At 42.7% G+C, this 20,566-nt stretch overlaps 2 protein-coding genes across 6 annotated transcripts; one reads left to right on the top strand and one right to left on the bottom strand.

Moving 5' to 3' along the window:
- The first annotated feature begins 1,299 nt into the window (after positions 1-1,299).
- MAPK7 (mitogen-activated protein kinase 7) lies at positions 1,300-15,682 on the top strand. Of its 5 annotated transcripts, none has more exons than XM_051996607.1 (7): positions 1,300-1,318; positions 8,490-8,745; positions 10,066-10,231; positions 10,606-11,684; positions 11,830-12,398; positions 12,695-12,828; positions 15,190-15,682. In XM_051996607.1, exons 2-7 carry the CDS (start codon positions 8,508-8,510, stop codon positions 15,341-15,343), a joined length of 2,340 nt encoding a protein of 779 aa, XP_051852567.1. In that variant the 5' UTR covers positions 1,300-1,318; positions 8,490-8,507; the 3' UTR covers positions 15,344-15,682. The 5 variants fall into 5 exon arrangements, with proteins under 5 accessions (XP_051852567.1, XP_051852561.1, XP_051852547.1 ...); XM_051996601.1 differs by lacking the exon at positions 1,300-1,318 and adding an exon at positions 7,956-8,066; XM_051996587.1 differs by lacking the exon at positions 1,300-1,318 and adding an exon at positions 8,114-8,172.
- A 137-nt stretch (positions 15,683-15,819) lies between these two features.
- On the bottom strand, positions 15,820-20,050 carry MFAP4 (microfibril associated protein 4). The gene is made up of 6 exons (XM_051996618.1): positions 19,959-20,050; positions 19,461-19,536; positions 18,861-19,015; positions 18,361-18,457; positions 18,033-18,215; positions 15,820-17,542 (listed from the first exon to the last, which is right to left on the bottom strand). The coding sequence occupies exons 1-6, from the start codon at positions 19,962-19,964 to the stop codon at positions 17,295-17,297; spliced, it is 765 nt and encodes a 254-aa protein (XP_051852578.1). The 5' UTR covers positions 19,965-20,050; the 3' UTR covers positions 15,820-17,294.
- Between the last annotated feature and the right edge of the window lie 516 nt (positions 20,051-20,566).

Here is a 20,566-nt window from a genome sequence, read left to right as displayed (position 1 = left end):
GAGGTGAAGAAGAGGTCAATGGATAGGAATATGGGATGATTGGTTGAGATTGGTAAATCAGAAGGATTTTGAAGCTTGTTGTTTGTGTGTTTCACCCCAAATAAACTATGGGCTTAATTAAAAAAAAACAAAAACAAAAACCAACTGTTGGGGCAGCTAGGTGGCACAGTGAATAGAGTACCAGCCCTGAAGTCAGGAGAACCCGAGTTCAAATCTGGTCTCAGACACTTAACACTTCCTAGCTGTGACCCCAATCCTCAATAAAAAAAACAACAAAACAAAACAAAACAAAAAAAAAAAACCAAAAACTGTTAAACTGTCCCAGCAGCACTGCTATCTCATTAAGAATTCACACTTTTCTGATGAAGGAGGAATAAAGGGAGAATTAGTTGAAATAGCAAAACAATTGAAACTCCAAACCTTGGTGGGAACAAGAGCATGGAACAATGCCAGGTCACACACAGGCTGGAGAGTAACAGTTTAGCAGCAGCAATGGAGTGGTGGAGTGACAAAGCGGAAAGAGAGATTAGTGCAACAGGAGTCTAAGAAGGATTTCCCGTACAGATCTATGACAGAGAGAAACAAACCAAGATCCACTCTTGTTTAGGATTGTGAGTCATATGGACTGTTCAGGTCAGGGGAAGGGGGAACTACTCTAGCAATGCTGAGTTCTTTCCTCACTTGAGAGAGGCCTCCACACTTGGGAATCACTCAATGATATTACTGATGTCTAAAAAAGTGTTCTCTCAGAGGATAAAATGCTTTACAAAGCTTGTGAGCTTGGGTAAGAATCACTTCTGTCCGTATAAATATGGGTGTGTATTGTGTTGTGTGCACACATGCACAGGTGTATACAAGCACTCAGGGTTCATTCTTTGTAGACCCTCAATAATGGCTGATATCTTTACTCATAGTACAGTCACTGGGAACATCTGAATTTGGCTTAGGTCTCTCGACAATGCAGCAGGTCTCTATTCTTTTACATCTTACAAGTAATGAGCTATTACAGTGAAGAATAATAAGAAATAGATTGAATAGATAAAAGTCGGTTCTAGGAGGACCTTGAATGCTAATGTAACTTGGACTTTACAGAATATTCACAGAGATTCTCTACTTGCTTCTGTTTGACCACAAAGGAATTCCGAGGATGGCTTCTGGCCATCTATGACTCAGGGCTAACAAGCTTAATCTCAGACATTAGGAGTTCTCTAATTGGCTGCTGAACTAGAGGAGCTGATAATTCAGATTGACCTGCCTCTCCAACTCTCTAGTTTTCCTTCTTTGGAGAACTGTTTTTGAACTGCATCTCAAGGATCAGGTAAGGAAAAGATTGCACCTATATAACACTTGGTCTCCATGTGACCACGAACACATATCTAGCCTATGCAAGTATGAACCTGGTATTGGACTTCCCTTCTTTTTTGTTTCTTTTCCTTGAGTAAGTAACTTTGTGAATTCGAAAGGGCTATGAGAAGAGGGATAGCAGCTGAAGTTCCCTAGAGACCAGGGTCCACTGAAGCCATTAATTATGGTTTCAGCATCAGTAGGAATAGGCTAGCAGCAAGGGAAGTTTCTATATCAGAAAGCTGCCATTGGCAAGACTGACCCAAACTTGGCTGTTGGAATGTATACTGCGAAGCCAGGGTGAAATATAAAAATGTCCCATTAGCAGTGCATTTATCTCTGTACTATAGTCTCAGACACTAGGGGCTGAGTTGTATGATCTCAAAAAACCAATTACATACAACTTGCAACAGGAAGAGAATGGGCTTCCTTATTCCTCAAGCAAATAAAGGAGGAGCTTCCAGGTAGTCATTTGAGACTGCTGGTTATGCCCCCATGACAACTGAGTTATGTTAAGGACTTCACTGGTGGAGACCAGAGGGAGCTGCTCAGGGTATCAGACCCCTCACATTTCCAAAGTTAGACTTTATACTCAAATAATGAGTGCCCCAAGACCAGACCTGTGCTATTCTCTGCTGTTCTGTTCCATTCCTTTCACAGTTGTTGAATGCCTGTTGTGTGCCATTCCCTGAGAAAATAGGTCTCCATCAGATACTGTGCCCTTTGTCCAGAAGATGCTGCAGAACACAGTCCAAAAGTGTTGTATTATATCTGGCCACCAGATGGCAGAAGGGGGTAGGGCTAGGCTTGTGACTGCATCCTTGCAGAGGAGACAGATGTGGAATTATCAGAAACTATACAGCCCAGAAATACTAGGAGACAAACAATTTGGGTTTAAATTAATCAGATTGATTCTGTTTTTTTCCCTCAAATTGATCCTATTTACAATTAATTATTTTGTCATTAAGTGATCTTAGTTAAGAAATTCACTAAACTTGAATATGATTTTTCTCATCACTAAATTGAGGTTGATCTCAATGACCTAGAGCTCTTCTAGGTCTAACTCTATGATCCTATGATCACAAATGGGCCAAAAGTAGCAGTAAGCATATCTCTTGCTCTCCATCAATATTTCCAGATAATTCCTCTATCCCTTTCCTTTTCTTCCTTGAACTCATTCAATCTATATTATCTGAGTCAGATCCTTGTTGCTATAATCTACTGGCTTCCAGGTTGATCTCCCTCCCTTTTAAAGGAGTTTAGTATCTAAGACAGGACCTGGGCTTTCTAATCCAATTCTTAGTTTTATATTTGGGGACTGATATCTCTTTTAATGCTCTGACTTCCAAATTAACCAACCTTTTCAAGTCCCATGACTTATTATGGCTTCTTCTATCTCAACCACCCCAGGAATAGTAACAGTCTAATACATTAGATCTCACCATTATCAAGAATTATTCCAATTTTATGGTCTTATTCTTTGAAATTTCCTTTTATGACCATAAACAAGTGCTCTTCCATGTCTTCCATTGATGCACTCCTAAATCAATTCTCTGTCCTCATTGTGACCTTCAGTTCCTCTATTTCTCCCTATTCTAACAGGTTATCTATCACCTCTGCTTTGCCCTGACTTTCCTTTCTTCAGTCTTGACCTCATAGTTATGTATAACTATATATCTGTCTTTGATCCTTGATTCTCTCCTCCAATCACCATTCTTGTCCAGATAATCTTCAAATTTGAATAAGTTCTGTGCTCTTTCTCCTAAACTACTAAAGGAAGTTATATTATTGTGGGGACCTGTTCAACTATTAATGAATATTATCTCATTTCAACTGGGTATCTTCATTGCTGAAGGAAAAACTTTTATTTTTTCTTCATTGCCCCTCTGACTCTCCTCAATGGTTTTTCCAAACCTTTTCTTCTCTTCTCAAAAACTGTATAATGCCCCCCTCACATCCCTTTAACTCAGATGTGCTCATTTTTTTACTTATTGAGAAGACAGAAGCCATTTAATATGAGATCCCTCACATAAATGTCCTTCTCCCTTAGTGTGGGCATTCCCTAAGATTTTACTTTTTTTTCCTTTTTGATACTTCTCTGGTTTCCTTATAATATCTCTATAAATAATCCCCAAATCTCTATATCCAGCATCAATTTCTCTCTGAGTTGTAATTACATTTCATCAAGTATGTACTGAATATGCCTTCCTTGCAGTCCAAAACAGAACCACTTGTCTTTTCACTAAACCCCTTGTATATCTTCTAGGGACACTACTATCCTTTTGGTTGAGTTACATAAACTCAAAATCATCCTTAATTGTTCCTTTTTCCTCATTCACCATATCCATACAGTTGCTAAGTCTTGCTGATTCTACTGCCCAACATCTGATACCATCTTCTTTCTTTATATGCATGCATCTACCATCCTAATGCTGAGCTTAAGAAAACCTTCAAGGTCTCCTGGATTCTGATGCTGAATGTCAAGCTCAGTCCACTCCACATCTTACTCAGAACCTCAACCTGATGTGGTTAGTGGCAGTGCAAAGAGTTGTGGGAATCCCCTTCTTTAGTCCTATACAAAAAGAAAGTGAAAAGAATTAATGAATCACATTTGAATGGCAAAGTTTATTGGCACTGAGAAGTCAGCTTTGCTAAGAAGACTGACTTCCTCAGTAACAAAGTCCTGGCAGAGAAATAACAAAAGGTTTTCACTGAGAAAAGGATCTCTTCACAGCGGGCAGGAGTCCTGGCAGGCAGCTATGCCAAGGAGAGAGGTTCCTTGACAAGGCATAATCCTGCTTCTGACATTCTGCAAGAAAATGAGTTTAAAATTGCCTTTTTTATAAGAGATTTGAGACTGGGGTTTCAATTGAATGAGATTCCTTCAATGTTGTCACTGCCCCCAGACCTAGATTTCCAGTTGAATGAAACCATAGATTCAAGCTAATAGGAGTGGTCCTGGACTAATTTTCAGCTCAATAGAGGGTGCAGCTAGTCACCACCAAGATAATAGAATGAAGCCACTTTATCTTGTCCCTGAGGCGGGCCTCTCCCAGAGGAGAGTTTCTTAGAGTTCACCTCGATGGTTTTCCCCCCATAATCAGGGAGGACAGTTTCAGGGTCCCCCCCAAGTCAAACCCAAAAGAAAATGTCCTCAAACTTTCTTTCAAAGTTTGTTACATCTCTTGCTCTCTTCTTCAATAATGTGATCCTACCTCTTTTCCTGAATTCTCTGACATCTTTTATTTTCCTTCTTGAAACCCTCATACCCTTCAGAATATTCTTTCAAAATCTACCCCTCCTTAAAGAATTTATTAGGAATACTGTCTTTCAGTCTATTCAACTTCCTCTCTACTCCCCTCTTCAGGTTATATATATCTGATGGAAAGAGGGAACGTGGGGGATTAGAGAAGTATATCTGACAGTCTAATGAAAAGACAAGACACATAATGACAAGATTTTAATAGGTAAAGGAATTTGGGAAAATGAAGGACATTTGGGAGAAGTCACCATGGATGACCCACATGTATTTATTTTGGCACATATAGGATCTGTCTATTGACACAACTAGTTAGATTCAGAATCTAGGTCTTTCCCTCTTTTTCTTTTCTCACTAAATGCCAGATCAGTTAAAAATGAGCTAATAGCTAGCTCTCTACTTGACTCTGCATTCCTGTTTCTTTCCTCCAAGGAATATATCCTTTTGCCCCACCCAAGGAGCTATAATCCTAAATGTTCTGCTCTAGGAAAGGATTTCTTAAACTTTTTCCACTCATGACCCCTTTGTGCCTTAAAATTTTTACATAATTCTGGAGATAAAGGTATGTAATACAAATCATTTACTGATAATAAATAATAATTCCCTAATTCCTACATTCTGTTACAAGAACTCATATGGGATTATGAACCACAGTTTTAAGAAGCTGGACTCTAGGGTATCTACCTTCTTATATACCAAATATACCAAATAACTCATACTTGGGGAAATTGTTCTCCTTTTCTTCCCCAAGAGAATTTACCTTTTAAATCAATGCCTAAACAAATGCTTTATATTCCTAAAATAATTTCCAGGCCCCTTAAGAAATACCCTTTTCACAAAGAGCAAGAATCCCAAGAATGATTAAAGTCCTATAGCAGTGACTGCCTCATGAAAGTGGACATTCTTGTGTCGAGTGAAATGCAGTAAGAATCAAAAGGTGATGCCACAGACAGAACAGCAATAGGATTTCTCCTCTGTGTGGATGTGTTGATTCGGAGAACTGTGACTGAAGGCCTTGCCACACTGGGGGCAGCAATATGACTTCTCAATCCTGTGGACTCTGGAAGAGAACAAGGGCAGACCCCTAGGAGAAGACAAGTCTACAATCATGGCACTTGAAAAACTTTTCACTGATGTATATCCCTTGGTGCTCAATCAACTTGGAACTCTGGAGGGCTTGGGACCATTGCAATATTTTGCCAGCTGCTCTACTTCATTGGGGTACATGGAAGAGTCTAGATTGGATTTCCCTAGAGGATGCGTTCCATTATGTGGCCATTGGGATCTGGATTTTTAGGATTGCGATTGTTTTTTAGAGATAGGGAGTGATTGGGTCTTTCAGCAACTGAAGGACCATCCTTAACGCTACAACTCTCAGACCTTTGAGGAAGCTGCTGAGATTCTCCTGGCTTGAGGTATTTCTCAGGTGTATGAATGTGTTGATGATGGAGAAAGGTAGAGCTCAGACTAAATAATTTCCTACACTTAGGGCCTTTCACTAAAGTAGGTGATCTGGTATTGAATCAGAGTAGAGCTTAGACTAAAGCTCTTGCCACACAGTGCACTTACAAGTTTTCTCTCCAGTGTGGGTTCTGTGGTGCTGAATCAAAGTAGAACTCTCACAAAAGCTTTTGCACAGTCCATTCACCAGTGTGGCTACTCAGGTGTTTAATGGGGTTAAACGTTGGGCTGAAGGGCTTCCCACAGGCTTCCCACTTATAGGTTTCTTCACTGTGAGTGATCTGGTGTTGGATCAATGTGGAAGCTAAAGGCTGAAGGTTTTCTCACATTGACCAGTATGAGTTTGTTACTGTTGGATCAAATTGGAGCATCAGCTGAAGGTTTGGGGGCAGTTAGGACACATAAAGGGTTTTTCAGCCGTGTGAGTCCATTGCTGCTGGATAAGTATGGACATTTGTCAGAAACTTTTCCCACAGTCTGATCAGGTATTGGGCTTCTCGATGAAATGAGATGACGGGTGAACCACTAGTTTGGGCCTGCAACTAGAATTTTCCCGTTCCACTCAAACCTCTCTAGTATCCCAGCATGATAGATTTTAACCCGTTTGGAGAAATGAGGGCTGAAGCTGAGATGTGGCAAGTTTGGGGAGAAAGTTGAGGAATGTGTTTGTGTGCTCATTTACTATTCCTTCTAGCATTTAGCACAACTCTGTGCAAAACAGCAGGAGCCACTAACGACTTCAGGGAATGGAGAAATATTTAAGACTCAGAGAAACTATTCTTATATAGGTTTTCTATCCCACCTACATTCGGGAGTCCAAGGGCTACACTACTACCTTTTGGACACCTATCCCGGCTATCAAACCCGCTCTATCACTCACTCTACTGCCCTTGTATACCTTGGAAGTACAGAGGGAGAAACATGCTACACCGTCCATGGCATTGATCTGAGAGTCCAAATAGATCTACATTCTAATGCTGGTTATGCGACTGTTTGATTTTGGAGAAGTCACATGGGCTTGGGGCCCATCTATAAAACGATGGATTTAGATTGAATTCTCTTCTACGGACCGGGCCAGTTACCAATATTCTCCCATTTCATTTCCAGTCCCTATCGCATAATTACCATTTAGCATCTCATAATGGGGAGAAGTTGAAACGGAAGAAATGGTCCAGGACGAACTCAGCTCCAGAAGGATGCAGGGAAAGGCTTTTAAACCTGGTGCCAATCTGAGCCTTCACCGCGAATCATTCTACTAAGAAGCACCCTCCCCTTCGCAGCACACTGCAAGCACCACTCCAGCGGCTGAGAACTCGAGCAACCTCAGAGCATGCGCAAGCGCCGGCGGAAAAACCAACTCACCCTTCCCTTCCTTTCCCTTCTCCATTCACGCCTACTCCCTTCCTGCCCGACTCCTTTCCTCTTTCTTCCCAATTCCACAACTAGCCGGGCTTTTTCATTCACTTTCGCCCCGCCTCCAAGCTCTCCAACTCTCGTTGAATGGCTGCGTAAAGCAGAGGTTCTGATAGATCGACAAGAAGCAGGAGGCGGGGCTTCTTAATTGTAGCCAAGGAAACGGATTGAGCGCCCCTTGGGTCTTTCTTTAGTGCCCCGCCCATCCGTCTCTGGGAGCAGTTTGTGATTGGCTTAGCTTAGCTTTGCGTCGCATCTTCCAAGCGGCTCCCCAGTCTCCAGGACTGTGATTGACAGACTGACCACATTGTTCAATTTCCCTCCTCCTCAATCTTCCTTTTTCTCTGGCCCCAAGAACAAGCTCTGATTGGCTGTTAGAAGCTCGAGCTACATCCTCCTGAGACGTTTCTCATTCGTGGGCCCAGAGCAGCCCGTGCAGGTCTCTGAGGTGGATAGTCTTGGGGGTGCGCGCGCCCATTCGAAGCTGCGTGAACCCCTTGGGCGGATCCCTCAGCCCGCTCCTGGAGCTAGGTTCCCCGCCCCACTTCCCCTTTCCTCTACCCGCCTCCGATAGGATAAAGCGAACTGAGTAGGTGGGGACTTGGAGAGGACAGGTCTTCGATTGGGTTTTAGGCAATGGGCGTGGCCAGAGGGGGTGGGGAAGGAGCGCAGCCTTGAGGTGGCGGCTGCTGTGAGTAAGTGAGCGGGTGACCCCAGGTGAACCTTTTCCCACCTCCCTACCTCCATTTTCCCCTTTTATTTGACAATATGGGAATGTTCGGTATTTTACATCCCAGGGGAGGGTGCGGAGATGGCCTGTATCGTGCGTGAGTGCAATCGGAGGTGGGGAGGGCAGCCTATGGAAGCTCCCTCCCCCCAGTCCTTGATGATTTTGCCCCTCTCGGGTGGACGCCCTTCCGCATCGGGCTCGCCCCCCACCTCTGCTCTTGCCCAGTCCCCAGGGCGCTCCTACCCTGGCCTCCCCCTTCTTATTTTCCCTGCTTCTCTTCAGCCCTGACCCCCGGCCGCCATGGCCGAGCCCCGAAAGGAGGAGGAGGACGATGAGGAAGGGGGCACTGGGGGTCGCCCTGAGGCCGGGAAGGCAGAGCCCCCCAACCCCGCAGCCTCAGTGGTGGCCAAGAATCTGGCGCTGCTCAAAGCCCGCTCCTTCGACGTGACTTTTGAGGTGGGGGATGAATACGAGATCATCGAGACCATCGGTACCGGAGCTTATGGGGTGGTCTCTTCTGCCCGCCGCCGCCTCACAGGTGAGCTCTGTTACCTGTGACGCCCGTGGCTGCCTTGGCCCGTGGCTCTTCCCCCATCATCCATTCATCCATCCACTTACCCAGCCAACTGTCCATCCATCCATCCATCCATTCACCCACCCATTGATCTGTCCATTTATCCACCTGTCCATTTATCTATTCCCCTATCCATGTATCCATCCAGCTATCACCTATCCAGCTATCTACCCATTCAGCAGTGCACTCTTAGGTCTGTCCATCTATCCATTCATCTACCTGTTTATCCAGTCATCCATCACCTGTCCAGCTATCTATCCAAACATCATTCATCTGCCTACCAGCCCTGCCATCTCACCATCTATCTATCCATTCCTTCTTTCATTCATCCCTGGGAAGTAGTCCTCTACCTTTAATCTCCCAACAATTCTATGAGAACTTTAACTTTGAGGAACTCATTTATATATTTCATTTTACTTATTTGAGTTATATATGCCACTCTTTTACAGCCTTTGGAATGTGAGGACCTGGAGAGCCATGGATCCTTTTGTATTTGTTATTGTATTTTTTCTATCCCCCTCCCTCCCTCCCTGTGCTTTGTGAATAGTAAGTGTTTGTAGAATGAACCAATGAAATCATAGATTTATTCTTGGCCAACTTATTTAGCTCTTTCTACTTCTCCAAGATTTCTTTCTTCACAATCTCCTTTGAAATAAGTAAGATATATGTGTTTATGTATGCATATATGAATACATATATATTTTTTACATATATGTGTGTATGCACACATGCTTATATCTAATATGATATATATATATACACATATAAATATTTATCCTTAGGTGGGAAATAGATTTCCAGAAAAATATGAGTTGTCTGGCGATCATGTCTAATAAATAGCAGCTCGGGAACTATAGTACAAGCCTCCTAACTTTTACACTAGTGTGTAAATCACTGGGGAAAATGGGAACTTAGGAAAAGGAAGGAAGGAAGAAGACAAACATTTATTAAGTGTCTGTTCTGTGCTGGCACTGTACTTAGTCTTTTATAGATATTATTTTTGTCAGGTGAAGAAACTGAAGCAGGCAGGAATTATGTGACTTTCATAGGGTGGCAGCTAATAAGTATTTAAGACTGGATTTGAAAGGAGGTCTTCTTGACTCCAGGTTCAGTGCTCAATCTGTTGTACTACCTAGCTGAAAAAAATTTAGTAACTCAACAGAGATAATAAGCTGGGCCACTGGATGGAGTTATATTGTTGGAAAACTTTAGCCTCTTCTCTATAGATAAATCAGACTTTATTTGAAAGCAGTATAGCTGATTTTTCTTTTTTTGTCTCTCAAGGCCAGCAGGTAGCCATCAAGAAGATTCCCAATGCTTTTGATGTAGTAACCAATGCCAAGCGGACCCTGAGGGAGCTGAAGATCCTTAAACACTTTAAGCATGACAATATCATTGCCATCAAGGACATTCTGAAGCCCACTGTGCCATATGGGGAATTCAAATCTGTGTAAGGAATAGAATTGGTAGTGTGGCTTTTTGAGGTTAGAGTCAATGTAGTATCTTGAAGTGAAGATTATAGCACCTGAGTTATAAATGAATAGAGGAGTTTCATGGAATACAGGTTGTCAGATCACCCTAACACAACAAATGACAGTTAAAGAAGACAGATTCCTATGATAGGCTGTGAGGTATTTTCCAAGGGAATAAATTCCTAATGGTCCTAGGAAGAGTTAAAACTGTAGATCCTCTTACAAGTCCATTGAGAAAATAGCCAGTTATTCTTGGGGGAATCAGGTCCTAGGCATAAGGCCTGAGGTAGAATGATGGATTGGGAAAGGGGAGCTAAGTGCTGTCTTCCTAAGTCTTTTTACTCTCTCTCAGTTATGTTGTCCTGGACTTGATGGAGAGTGACCTACACCAGATTATCCACTCCTCCCAGCCACTCACCTTGGAGCATGTACGCTACTTCTTATACCAGCTACTTAGAGGACTTAAATATATGCACTCAGCCCAGGTGATCCATCGTGACCTCAAGCCCTCCAACCTGCTGGTGAATGAAAACTGTGAGCTGAAAATTGGTGACTTTGGCATGGCACGGGGCCTTTGTACTTCTCCAGCTGAGCATCAGTACTTCATGACAGAATATGTTGCTACACGCTGGTACCGTGCCCCTGAGCTCATGCTTTCCTTGCATGAGTACACACAGGCCATTGACCTGTGGTCTGTGGGATGTATCTTTGGAGAGATGTTGGCTCGACGACAGCTCTTTCCAGGCAAGAACTATGTACATCAGCTTCAGCTGATCATGACAGTGTTGGGGACTCCATCACCATCTGTGATCCAGGCTGTAGGAGCGGAGCGAGTACGTGCCTACATCCAGAGTTTGCCTCCACGCCAACCAGTGCCCTGGGAGACAGTATACCCAGGGGCTGATAGGCAAGCACTGTCACTTCTAGGCTCCATGCTGCGCTTTGAGCCTGGTGCTCGAATCTCAGCTGCAGCTGCCTTGCGCCACCCCTTTTTAGCCAAGTACCATGACCCTGATGATGAGCCAGACTGTGCCCCACCTTTTGATTTTGCCTTTGACCGGGAGGCCCTAACTCGTGAACGAATCAAAGAGGCCATTGTGGCTGAGATAGGTGACTTTCATGCTCGACGTGAGGGAATTCGCCAGCAGATCCGTTTCCAGCCCATATTGCAGCCTGTGGCTGGAGAACAATGCTGCCCTGATGTTGAGATGCCCAGTCCCCGAGGACCTGGTTCAGATTGTGCCATGGAGTCACCACCTCCAGCCCTACCTCCCTCTGGACCTACATCTAACACCATAGACTTGACCTCCTCTCAGCCTTCTCTACCCACTGGAGATCCAGCCCCACCTAAAAAAGAAGGGGCCATCTCAGACAATACCAAAGCTGCTCTCAAGGCTGCCTTGCTCAAGTCCTTAAAGAACCGGCTTAAAGGTGAAAGTAGGAAAGCATGAGTAGGAGGAGGGTGATAGAATAGTAATAAGCAAAAGGATGGGAGAATCAGTTGCAGAATTTGGTGGTGGTATTAGGTACAGCTAGGTGCAGCAAGCTCCTCATCTTTTCCCCTACTCTCATGCAGATGGTCCCAGTGCACCCCTGGAGGCCCCTGAGCCAAGGAAGCCAGTTACAGCCCAAGAGCGGCAGAGGGAGCGAGAAGAGAAGAGAAGGAGGCGGCAGGAGCGAGCCAAGGAGCGAGAGAAACGACAGAAGGAGAGAGAACGCAAAGAAAGGGTTGTATTGGCAGGGGGTGGTCCCTCTGGTGATCCCCTGGCTGGACTGGTGTTGAGTGACAATGACCGAAGCTTATTAGAACGTTGGACTCGTATGGCCCAGCCTCCAGCTCCACCACCTGGACCAGCAGCACCTACCCCTCCACCTCCTGCTCCTCCTCTTGGACCTGCCCCTCAACTTACTGGACCGTCACCACTCCCAGCTACTATTTCATCTGGTCTCCAGGCCCCAGTTACACCTCTTCCAGTCCCCCAACCATTGGTTCCACCCCCTAGCCTTCCTGGTCCCACCCCTACAGGAACCATGCCTTACTTTCCATCTGGCCCAACCCCATCAGATCTAGGGGGATCCCATCAAGCTCCCACTTCAGAGTCACCAGATGTGAACCTGGTGACTCAACAGCTATCTAAGTCACAGGTGAGGAGAAAGATTGAGTATGTGGAAGTATCTTGGTTAAGGCCATGGCAGCTTGAGTGTTATTTAAGCTTAGTAGAAAGGGAATAAACTTAAAGGTAGGATTTAGGGGTTCTTTGGGGTTTCTTGGAAAGTTACAGTGAAGATAAAAGGAGATTCACTGGGTATGTCTATAGAGATTCATATATTCTAGTTAGTTCAGGAATAGAGATGGACATGGACTCTTCACAGTACTCTTGGAAAAGAGAATAGTTTATAATAACCACCTGAATTTTAGTCATTCTGTTTCCCTTCTGCAGGTGGATGACCTATTGCCCCCTGTTTTCTCGGGAACCCCAAAGGGCAGTGGTGCTGGGTATGGAGTTGGCTTTGATTTGGAGGAATTCCTCAATCAGTCTTTTGATATGGGTGTGGCTGATGGACCTCATGACAGGTGAGTGATGATATGGTTTAAGAGAGAATTGAAAGGAACAAAGCTAAGAGAAGGAATCTTGGAGGCAAAGATTCTTAATCTGTTTTGTGCATAGACCCTCTTCTCAGAATAAGGTTTTCAAATATTGTTAGGTCTTGCCTTACATATCTTGCCTTACATATATTCACATTGTACAAATTTGACTTTACATAAAAAATTCTAAAAGAAATTTGTATTCCAAAAATTATGAAAATTCCTTATGCAAAACAGATGCTATACAATTAGATGCTGTATGTTATGGTCAACATAAATGGTGGTGGGAAGCTGAGAAGCATCTCTAAGTCAGTTCCTGTGAATCTGCAGACAGTGAGTGCTACTGTGCCTTTCCCTATACTCAATAATTATCCTTATATTTTTGCCATGATTGGCAGGAAACATATCTTTGAGAGAAAGAGTAAACCATCGTATAAATGTAAACCAATAGACATGGAATGAAAATAATTAGAAAATATGAAAGGGGACAAACATTGTCATCAATAGCATGTGAACTTAGTCATGCAGTGTATGTGTGAACATCATTGTTAAGACTGCTTCCCAATAAAGGAACATAAAAAAGGTGGTGCTTTGCATTAAGTTGACATGTCTATTAAAACAAAGAGAAGGTGCTGTTCTAGAAATGGAAAAACTTAACTGTGGATAGAAGACCAGACTCAATAAAAATTCAAGCTAAGACTGGAAGCTTTTTTGAAGATTTAAAAATAAAGTAACCTGAAGGATCATAGGCATTTGCAGTAAATAGTGGCTGGTTTGTATAATTGTAAATTTCATAATGTTCAAGTGTCAGAAGTAGCTGCTAGTGCAGATACTGAAAAAGCAAAGAAGGTCCCATAGTTCTTGCAAAAAATAGTGAATAAAGACCCTACTTGCATGAAGCAAATCTTTATTATACACAAAACTGGTTTATTTTATCAAAGAATGCCATCTTGAATCTACATTTTGATGGAAGAAAAATGATGCTGAGGCATAGACTTTTGAAAAATAGAGTAACTCTTCTGCTTGCATTGAATGCATCTGGGAATTACAAATTAAAACCTCTTCTTGTGCACCACTCAGAATATCCCAGAACATTAAAGAGAAATTAGCTAGGCAACATCAATTGTGCATTATTTCATTAACCCTTCAATATAATCCCTATCATCTTTGAATAATTATTTATACACTGTTTCATTTTCTAAGTCAAGAAGTTATATAATGATAATGATAATTTCTTTCAAGATTCTACTTATTTTGGATAATGGCCTAATTCAATCTCTCCATTTGAATGATTTAAATTTAAATTTTACCCAAGCAATTGAAGCTTTGGATGTGGATTGGCATTTGACATTGAGAGATTTCTGGAAGTCCTATAATATTTACTGTGCAATCCTGAATATTGCATGGGAAGATATAACAGAAGCATGTATGAAGAGAGTTTGGAAAAAGTGTGACTATAATTCATTCCTGATTTTTGTGAATTTGAAGAAGTGAGAAATAGGATTATAAAATTAGCACAAGAATTGGAGCTAGAAATGGATGTATATGATGTTAAGGAGTTGGGTATTACTATTTATTGAGTTTCATGGAGAACTGTCAGTTGAGAATATGATTGAGCTACTAGCTGCAAAGATTATAGAAGAAAAGAAGGAAATTTTAGAACTGCAGTCTAACCTGTTGCTAATTGCCAACTGAATTTGTTGGCAGAAATATTTTGTCATTTGAGTGATTTTTTTTTCTTATATTGAAAAGATGGATCCAAATACTTCAAGATTTTTAAAAGTTCAAAGACCTGTTGAAGAGAATAGTACTTGCTATTGTCAGTATACAAGGAAATAAAAAGATTGCACAGACAGACACTAGTGATAAAGGCTAAGTGCAGTGGGTAAGGAAGGAGCAGCATACTGAATAGCTATGTTAATTTTATAGTACAGTTCTATGCATACTTTATGAACTTTACCTTTCATTTCATAATTCTGTTTATTATCTTGGTATAGTATTTAATATATATTCATTTTATGACATTTGTAAAGGTATTTATGTATTTCTTTGTTATGTAGGCTAAGTGAATTGGGTGGCTGGGGCAAATTCACATTACCTAAAAATCAATTTACATAGAGGTCTATGGAACAATCCACTTACATCAGTGAGAACTGTCTGTACATAAAGTAAAAATATATATTACAAAGGAAACCAATTATATTGATAGTTATTAACATATAAAAAAATGTTTACTCCAGGTAATGGATCCCAGGTTAAGAACCCTTATTCTTAAGTCATGGGATACAATTTGACCTTGCTGATTAATTAATGTTCTATTCCCTTCTCTGTTCTCTTCTCTTCCTGTAGCCAAGCTGACTCAGCCCCACTATCAGCCTCTCTGCTTACTGATTGGCTAGAGGGCCATGGGATGAATCCAGCTGATATTGAATCTCTACAACGGGAGATCCAGATGGACTCTCCTATGCTGCTGGCTGACCTGCCTGACCTTCAGGAGCCTTGAAGACAAGATATTACAAATCAGGCTCAAACTGGGGACAGGGGAACTAAATTTTTCATTTTAGGTCAAAGACAAGATCTAGAAAGGAAGCTTCAAAACACGTACAATCCGTGTTTTGATGGGGAGAATAAGAGTATCAATGTATTCTTCAGGTTCATCTCAAATTCACCCTGCAACCTTAGGTGGAAGCCTTAGTATCTGTAAAACTCTGGGGAAATTAAGAGGGCTTCAGGAAATTCTGTTGCCTATCACCACTCAGAGCTGCCACTTCCAGTATTGAATTGTTTGTTTGTTTTTACATTCCTATTGTTGTGGGAACAGTAAAATATAAGATGATCCTTACTTCTGTCTCCTTAAATGTCATTTTGGGAATTGAGGGAAACATTTGAAAGGGAAAACATTGGGAGAGCAGATTGCCTAGTTTTATGAGTCAGTTGAAAGTCTACTAAGTTCTTTCAAGCCATCAACAGAAGAAACGGTTTCTTTAGATTGGGTATTCCTGTAGGTTTATTGACAAATTGTGGTTCTCACTTTGCTGTGTTCTTAGCTGATCTACTCTTCATCCTATTTGTTCTCTACTTTATGCTCCCAGTAAACTGTTGTAGTGATGGGTTCTGTTTTCCTGCCTGAACACAATCTGAAGGAATGTAGTTGCTGCTGACTGGGAATAGACTTAAGGTATTGTAGTAAGATAGTTTTATCCCATCAATGAATCATTTCTTTTCCACCTTTCCTTATACTTGCCACTAAAATGCACTTGATTGGATGGGGTGGGACGGCTGGAACTTACATATTTTCATCAATAGTATATAATATAAACTGGGAAATAGAACAGAAAGCAACTAACTAGCTTTGGAAGTAATAAAGGTTAGGAACAGCTGGTACTGGAGTGTGGCCATTTCTGATACTCACCTCTGAAGTAGAATGAGGTTTCAGGAAAGGATATGATGACACTAGTAGAGTTCTAGGGTAGGAGAATTGGCAGCCATTATAGATAAACATTAGAGTGGAGTTGGATCTGCAGTGGGACATAATAACAGCTCATTGTGACAGCACGATATTAGCTGGCCCTGGAGTAAAGAATTGACAACTGTGGAAGATGGCCAAAGGCAGCTGGCTCCAAGTTGGAATTTAAGAGACCACAATTAATGAACTACTGACTCTGGTGATTCCCAATGACAATCATAATCATATGTCACAAATCAACCATTTCGGGAGTGAATATGTAGTTTGTAGCTAAGTATGACAGCTAAACTAAGCTTATTCCTTGGGTAGTCTGTGAGCACAGCTCATTAAAAAATCTGGGGGCACAGTTAGGAAGCAGCTCTACTCAGATGACAGAGGTTAACCATTCGTTCAGCCTTTTTAGGGAGAGAGAAACATTATGTAATTTGGCCTTAAGTTAGAGATAGTGGTATTAGCTGGACATTAAAATAAACTAGATCTGGGGTAAGGGATTTAACAGCTAAATAATAGCAAAGTTTTGTTGGGTTTGGGTTTTTTGTTTGGTCTAGACAAGTGATTTAATTGATAAGGAGAATTTCATGTTTAAAAATCCTATTCCTATAGTCAGATCATTTATCTGTAGTTGTCATAGAGTTGTTGTTCGACACAGATTACATGATGTCACCAGGATAGTTTAAGTAATCTGTATTAGAGAACTTGGACCCAGCTCGTCTTAACTCCAAGGCTGCCTTGTATCCAGTATAACACTTTCCTCAGTGTTATCTGGGCATAAAAATGAATTAAAACTAGGTGGGACTGATACTAGCTGAGTAAAGGCAAAGGCCATTAGCTCAGGACCCAGGAATAAGTGTTAACTGACAAATAACAAAAATACAAGGACTGGGAAGTCAGTAGAAAAATGAATAGCCACATAAGTCAGTAGCTAAATAGAGAGCCGGATGAAAGAAAAGAAGGAGGGTTATAATTGTTATATGAAGGGATGCTACTCTCAGATACGACGAATTTTCATCTCAGTACGCTTAAGGGAATAATAGAATCCTTTCCACTGGGCCCAGTTGATACCATTGGCATAGGAAACATGGTTCCCCCCCAGATAGAAGCCATTGAGATTGGCAAAGTGACAGCTCCGGAACCAGAAGGCTCCAGATGAGAGTACTGCACAGTTCTGCACAAATTGGTCCTGGTCCTGGTCAAAGGTGGAGAATTTCTGGCCACTGTGGTAGGAAAGAGAATCACCTGGGAAGAAGGGAGGAAAGGAGAGTACAGGTTGGAGAATTGATTGTAAAGATTGAATGGCTATGAGTGGAGAGTGACTGCAGTAGAATATGACAATGAGAGCTATATGGCACACTGCGGGCAAGGGAAGATAGCTACCTCCCCCACCCGTACCAGATGTTAGACAAATGTGCTTCTGAAATTAAGGAAAACATCTGCTCTGTGATGGGGAGAGGGAAGCAGAAGGCTTGGAGCAAACGGACTAGCTTCCTTTTGGTGCCAAGGCTGAGGCTGAAGTTTGGCCCTGTCTCAGCTGTGGATCCTGCCAGATGTGGGAGGGGAAGGTGGGTGGGACCTCAGAGGGAATGTGAGGGCCTCAGGCTTGGGGACCAGTCTGGTAGTGCCAGCGTCTAGTCATCTCTCCTTCCCCAGGGCCCTCATCTCCAAATGACCAAAACTGGGGAATGGCGGGGAAATAGCCGAGAGGAATGGGGACAGAGTGGAGTGTTACCTGCTCCCCCATCTTCAAAACCGGTTACATAGAGAGTGTAGCCATCTTCCTCTGCGTTGATAGCATTGGGGGAAATAGAGAATTCTGTGTACTTGGCATGGGCTGTATTGTTCTCAAAGTCTTCCAAGTCTACACGCAGCTCATACTTTTGCTTCAGAGTCAGGAGGTGGATGTTCTGCAGCCCTAGAAGGCCAAGGGAGGTTAGGAGCCTGTCAGTCTCCCAATGCTCCCACCTCAGAATTCAAGTCATCAGTCCCTGGCTGTCTCTCAGCCTCCACACCCTTCCTAGACGTCTGCCCTCCAGGCCCCCGTTCTCTTTTCACCTTACCCAGCCAGTACTCCCCATCAGCTCGACCAAAACCCAGCTTGTAGTCATTCCAGCCTCTGAAGAAGCTGACAGAACCATTGAATCTCTTCTGGAAAACCTGGAGCCAAGAAAGTAGGAAACTGAACTGGGTAAAGCCTGATGGGGGGAGAGAGTATGAGTTTTATTTGAAATTGATTCTGGTATCCCTTGAATCAATTTCTGTTTTCAGCTTTTCCTTCACTTACTGGTCTCTCCTCAAACAGCATCATGTTCTTTTTATAAAATGCCTCCACTTTCTAAGATTTTCCTCTCTTTTTACCTAGTTTCCCTGATCCTCCTTTTTTATAGAATCCAAGAGTCAGCCAAACGTGATCTTAGAGCTCATCTAGTACAGTACTCATTTTATAGATGGAGGAATAGGAATCCAAAGCAATTAAGCAATTAATCACACAGCTTAGATTGCTGCTTTCACCGCTAGTCTCCCTGCCTTGTGAAAGCTTAGTAGCACTCGTGTGTCTTACCGTCCATTTGCCCTCATCAGTGTTCATATCACAGAAGACTGGCACGGGAACACTGGGTCCTGAGGGATAGATAAGGTAAACCCCATCAGCTCGGTAACCCTGCGCATAGATGTCATCACAGTCCAGGGGTTGCTGAGCGCAGGGTTTTTCCAGAGCTAAGAGAAAAAGAACAAAGAATATCAGTTATTCTCTGGGGTGAACGAATTCTCAACTCCCAACCTGATTTTCTATGGGGGTGGAAAACCTTGCTTTTTTATAGATCCAAGAAGCTAAATGAGATGTTTTCCAAAGCTGTCATTTTGCTGACATACTGAGCTAAAGTTCCTCAGCAAGTCAGTGACAGAACTGAGATTTGAACTTACGTCTCCTGATTGCCTGTTTAGTGCACTATCTCTTTACTTCCACCACTGCCATCTCTACTCCTAACGAGATGCTTTTGATGTCCCTGGTTCAGAACTGTCTCCACCCTTCCTATCCCTCTGATTCAAAGGAATGCTTTTCATCCTATCCCTCTGATTCAAAGGAATGCTTTTCCCTGCATCACCTTAGCCCCCTTTTGTCAAGGGATTGGGATGTGAATGTCCCTGATTAGCAACTTACCGTCTCCCCGGATTCTAGAAGACTGAGAGGAGCAGCAGGGAGTATGAAGGAAGAAGAAGAGCAGCAACAGAGAGACCTGGAGAGTAGAAGATAAATAGTTACATATACAGGAACCCGGAAATTTCCAACATCAACCCTAAAGTCAGTTTGATGTTTTAAGATTCTTACTTGAGAGATAGTATTTCATCCCCCCCCAAAAAAAATGTCCTTCCTTTGATTAATTTCCAAAAATCTAATACCCCTGACCAACTTAACAGTCCCCTATATGATAAGGCCTCCTTCCATCCCAAATCATAATGGGAAACAACTAGTTTCCATCACTCTTAATTTTATCTCCCTCCAGCATCCTTTGCATCCTCTCAGTTTATTGTACCCACATAAAAGGTAGTCATTTCTAATTGTGTAAGAGTCTCCCTTAGGTGACAGATTCATGCTAGGCCATAATAGTGGCCTTTCTGGTAGGAGATTCCTGTCTAGAGCCAAGTTTTTTCCCAATACCTTCATGTTGTCCGCTCAGCTCGGAGGCTGTTCTCTCTCTGCAGTGCTGGGACAGGACAGAGTTATTTGTCTGAGCACCAGCCAGGTCTTCCCAGATCCCTCCCCCCCACCCCCTTGTCTGCAATCTCCCCCTCCCCCTTCCCTTACTGAAACAGGATCAGTTTACACTAGAAGAAGGAGGGGGTCAGGGGTGGGGGTGAATGGGAATGGGGCCAGTGGGACACCTGGCTCTCATTACAGGCTGTCTGAGAAAAACCACAGTAGACGTTAACTCATTGCTGGACCCAGCGTCCTAGCCCCCCAACCCATGTGTTCTCTTGTGAGACTCTACTTTCCTCTCAAGTTAGAGATGCTCTGATCTCCTTGTTCTCAGCTTATCATTGCAGTTCCCACTTTCTACTCTTGCTCTCAGCTATCCTATTTTAGCCCTCTCCATATTCTTCCTTTTCCCAATGGTTCCCCCTGCAGACATCTGTTTATTTTCTCTTCTTTTTTCTGATCTGCATTTAATCAGTCATCCCCCCTCTTCCCCCCCCCGGAGGGGGGTTTGGAAGGGAATAGAGCCCAATAGGGAGAAATGAGGGTTTTGAAGTAGTAAGCCTGAATTC

The sequence above is a fragment of the Antechinus flavipes genome, chromosome 1, assembly GCF_016432865.1.
Source record: "Antechinus flavipes isolate AdamAnt ecotype Samford, QLD, Australia chromosome 1, AdamAnt_v2, whole genome shotgun sequence".
NCBI lineage: Eukaryota > Metazoa > Chordata > Mammalia > Dasyuromorphia > Dasyuridae > Antechinus > Antechinus flavipes.
This window is presented reverse-complemented; position numbering and strand designations above follow the sequence as displayed.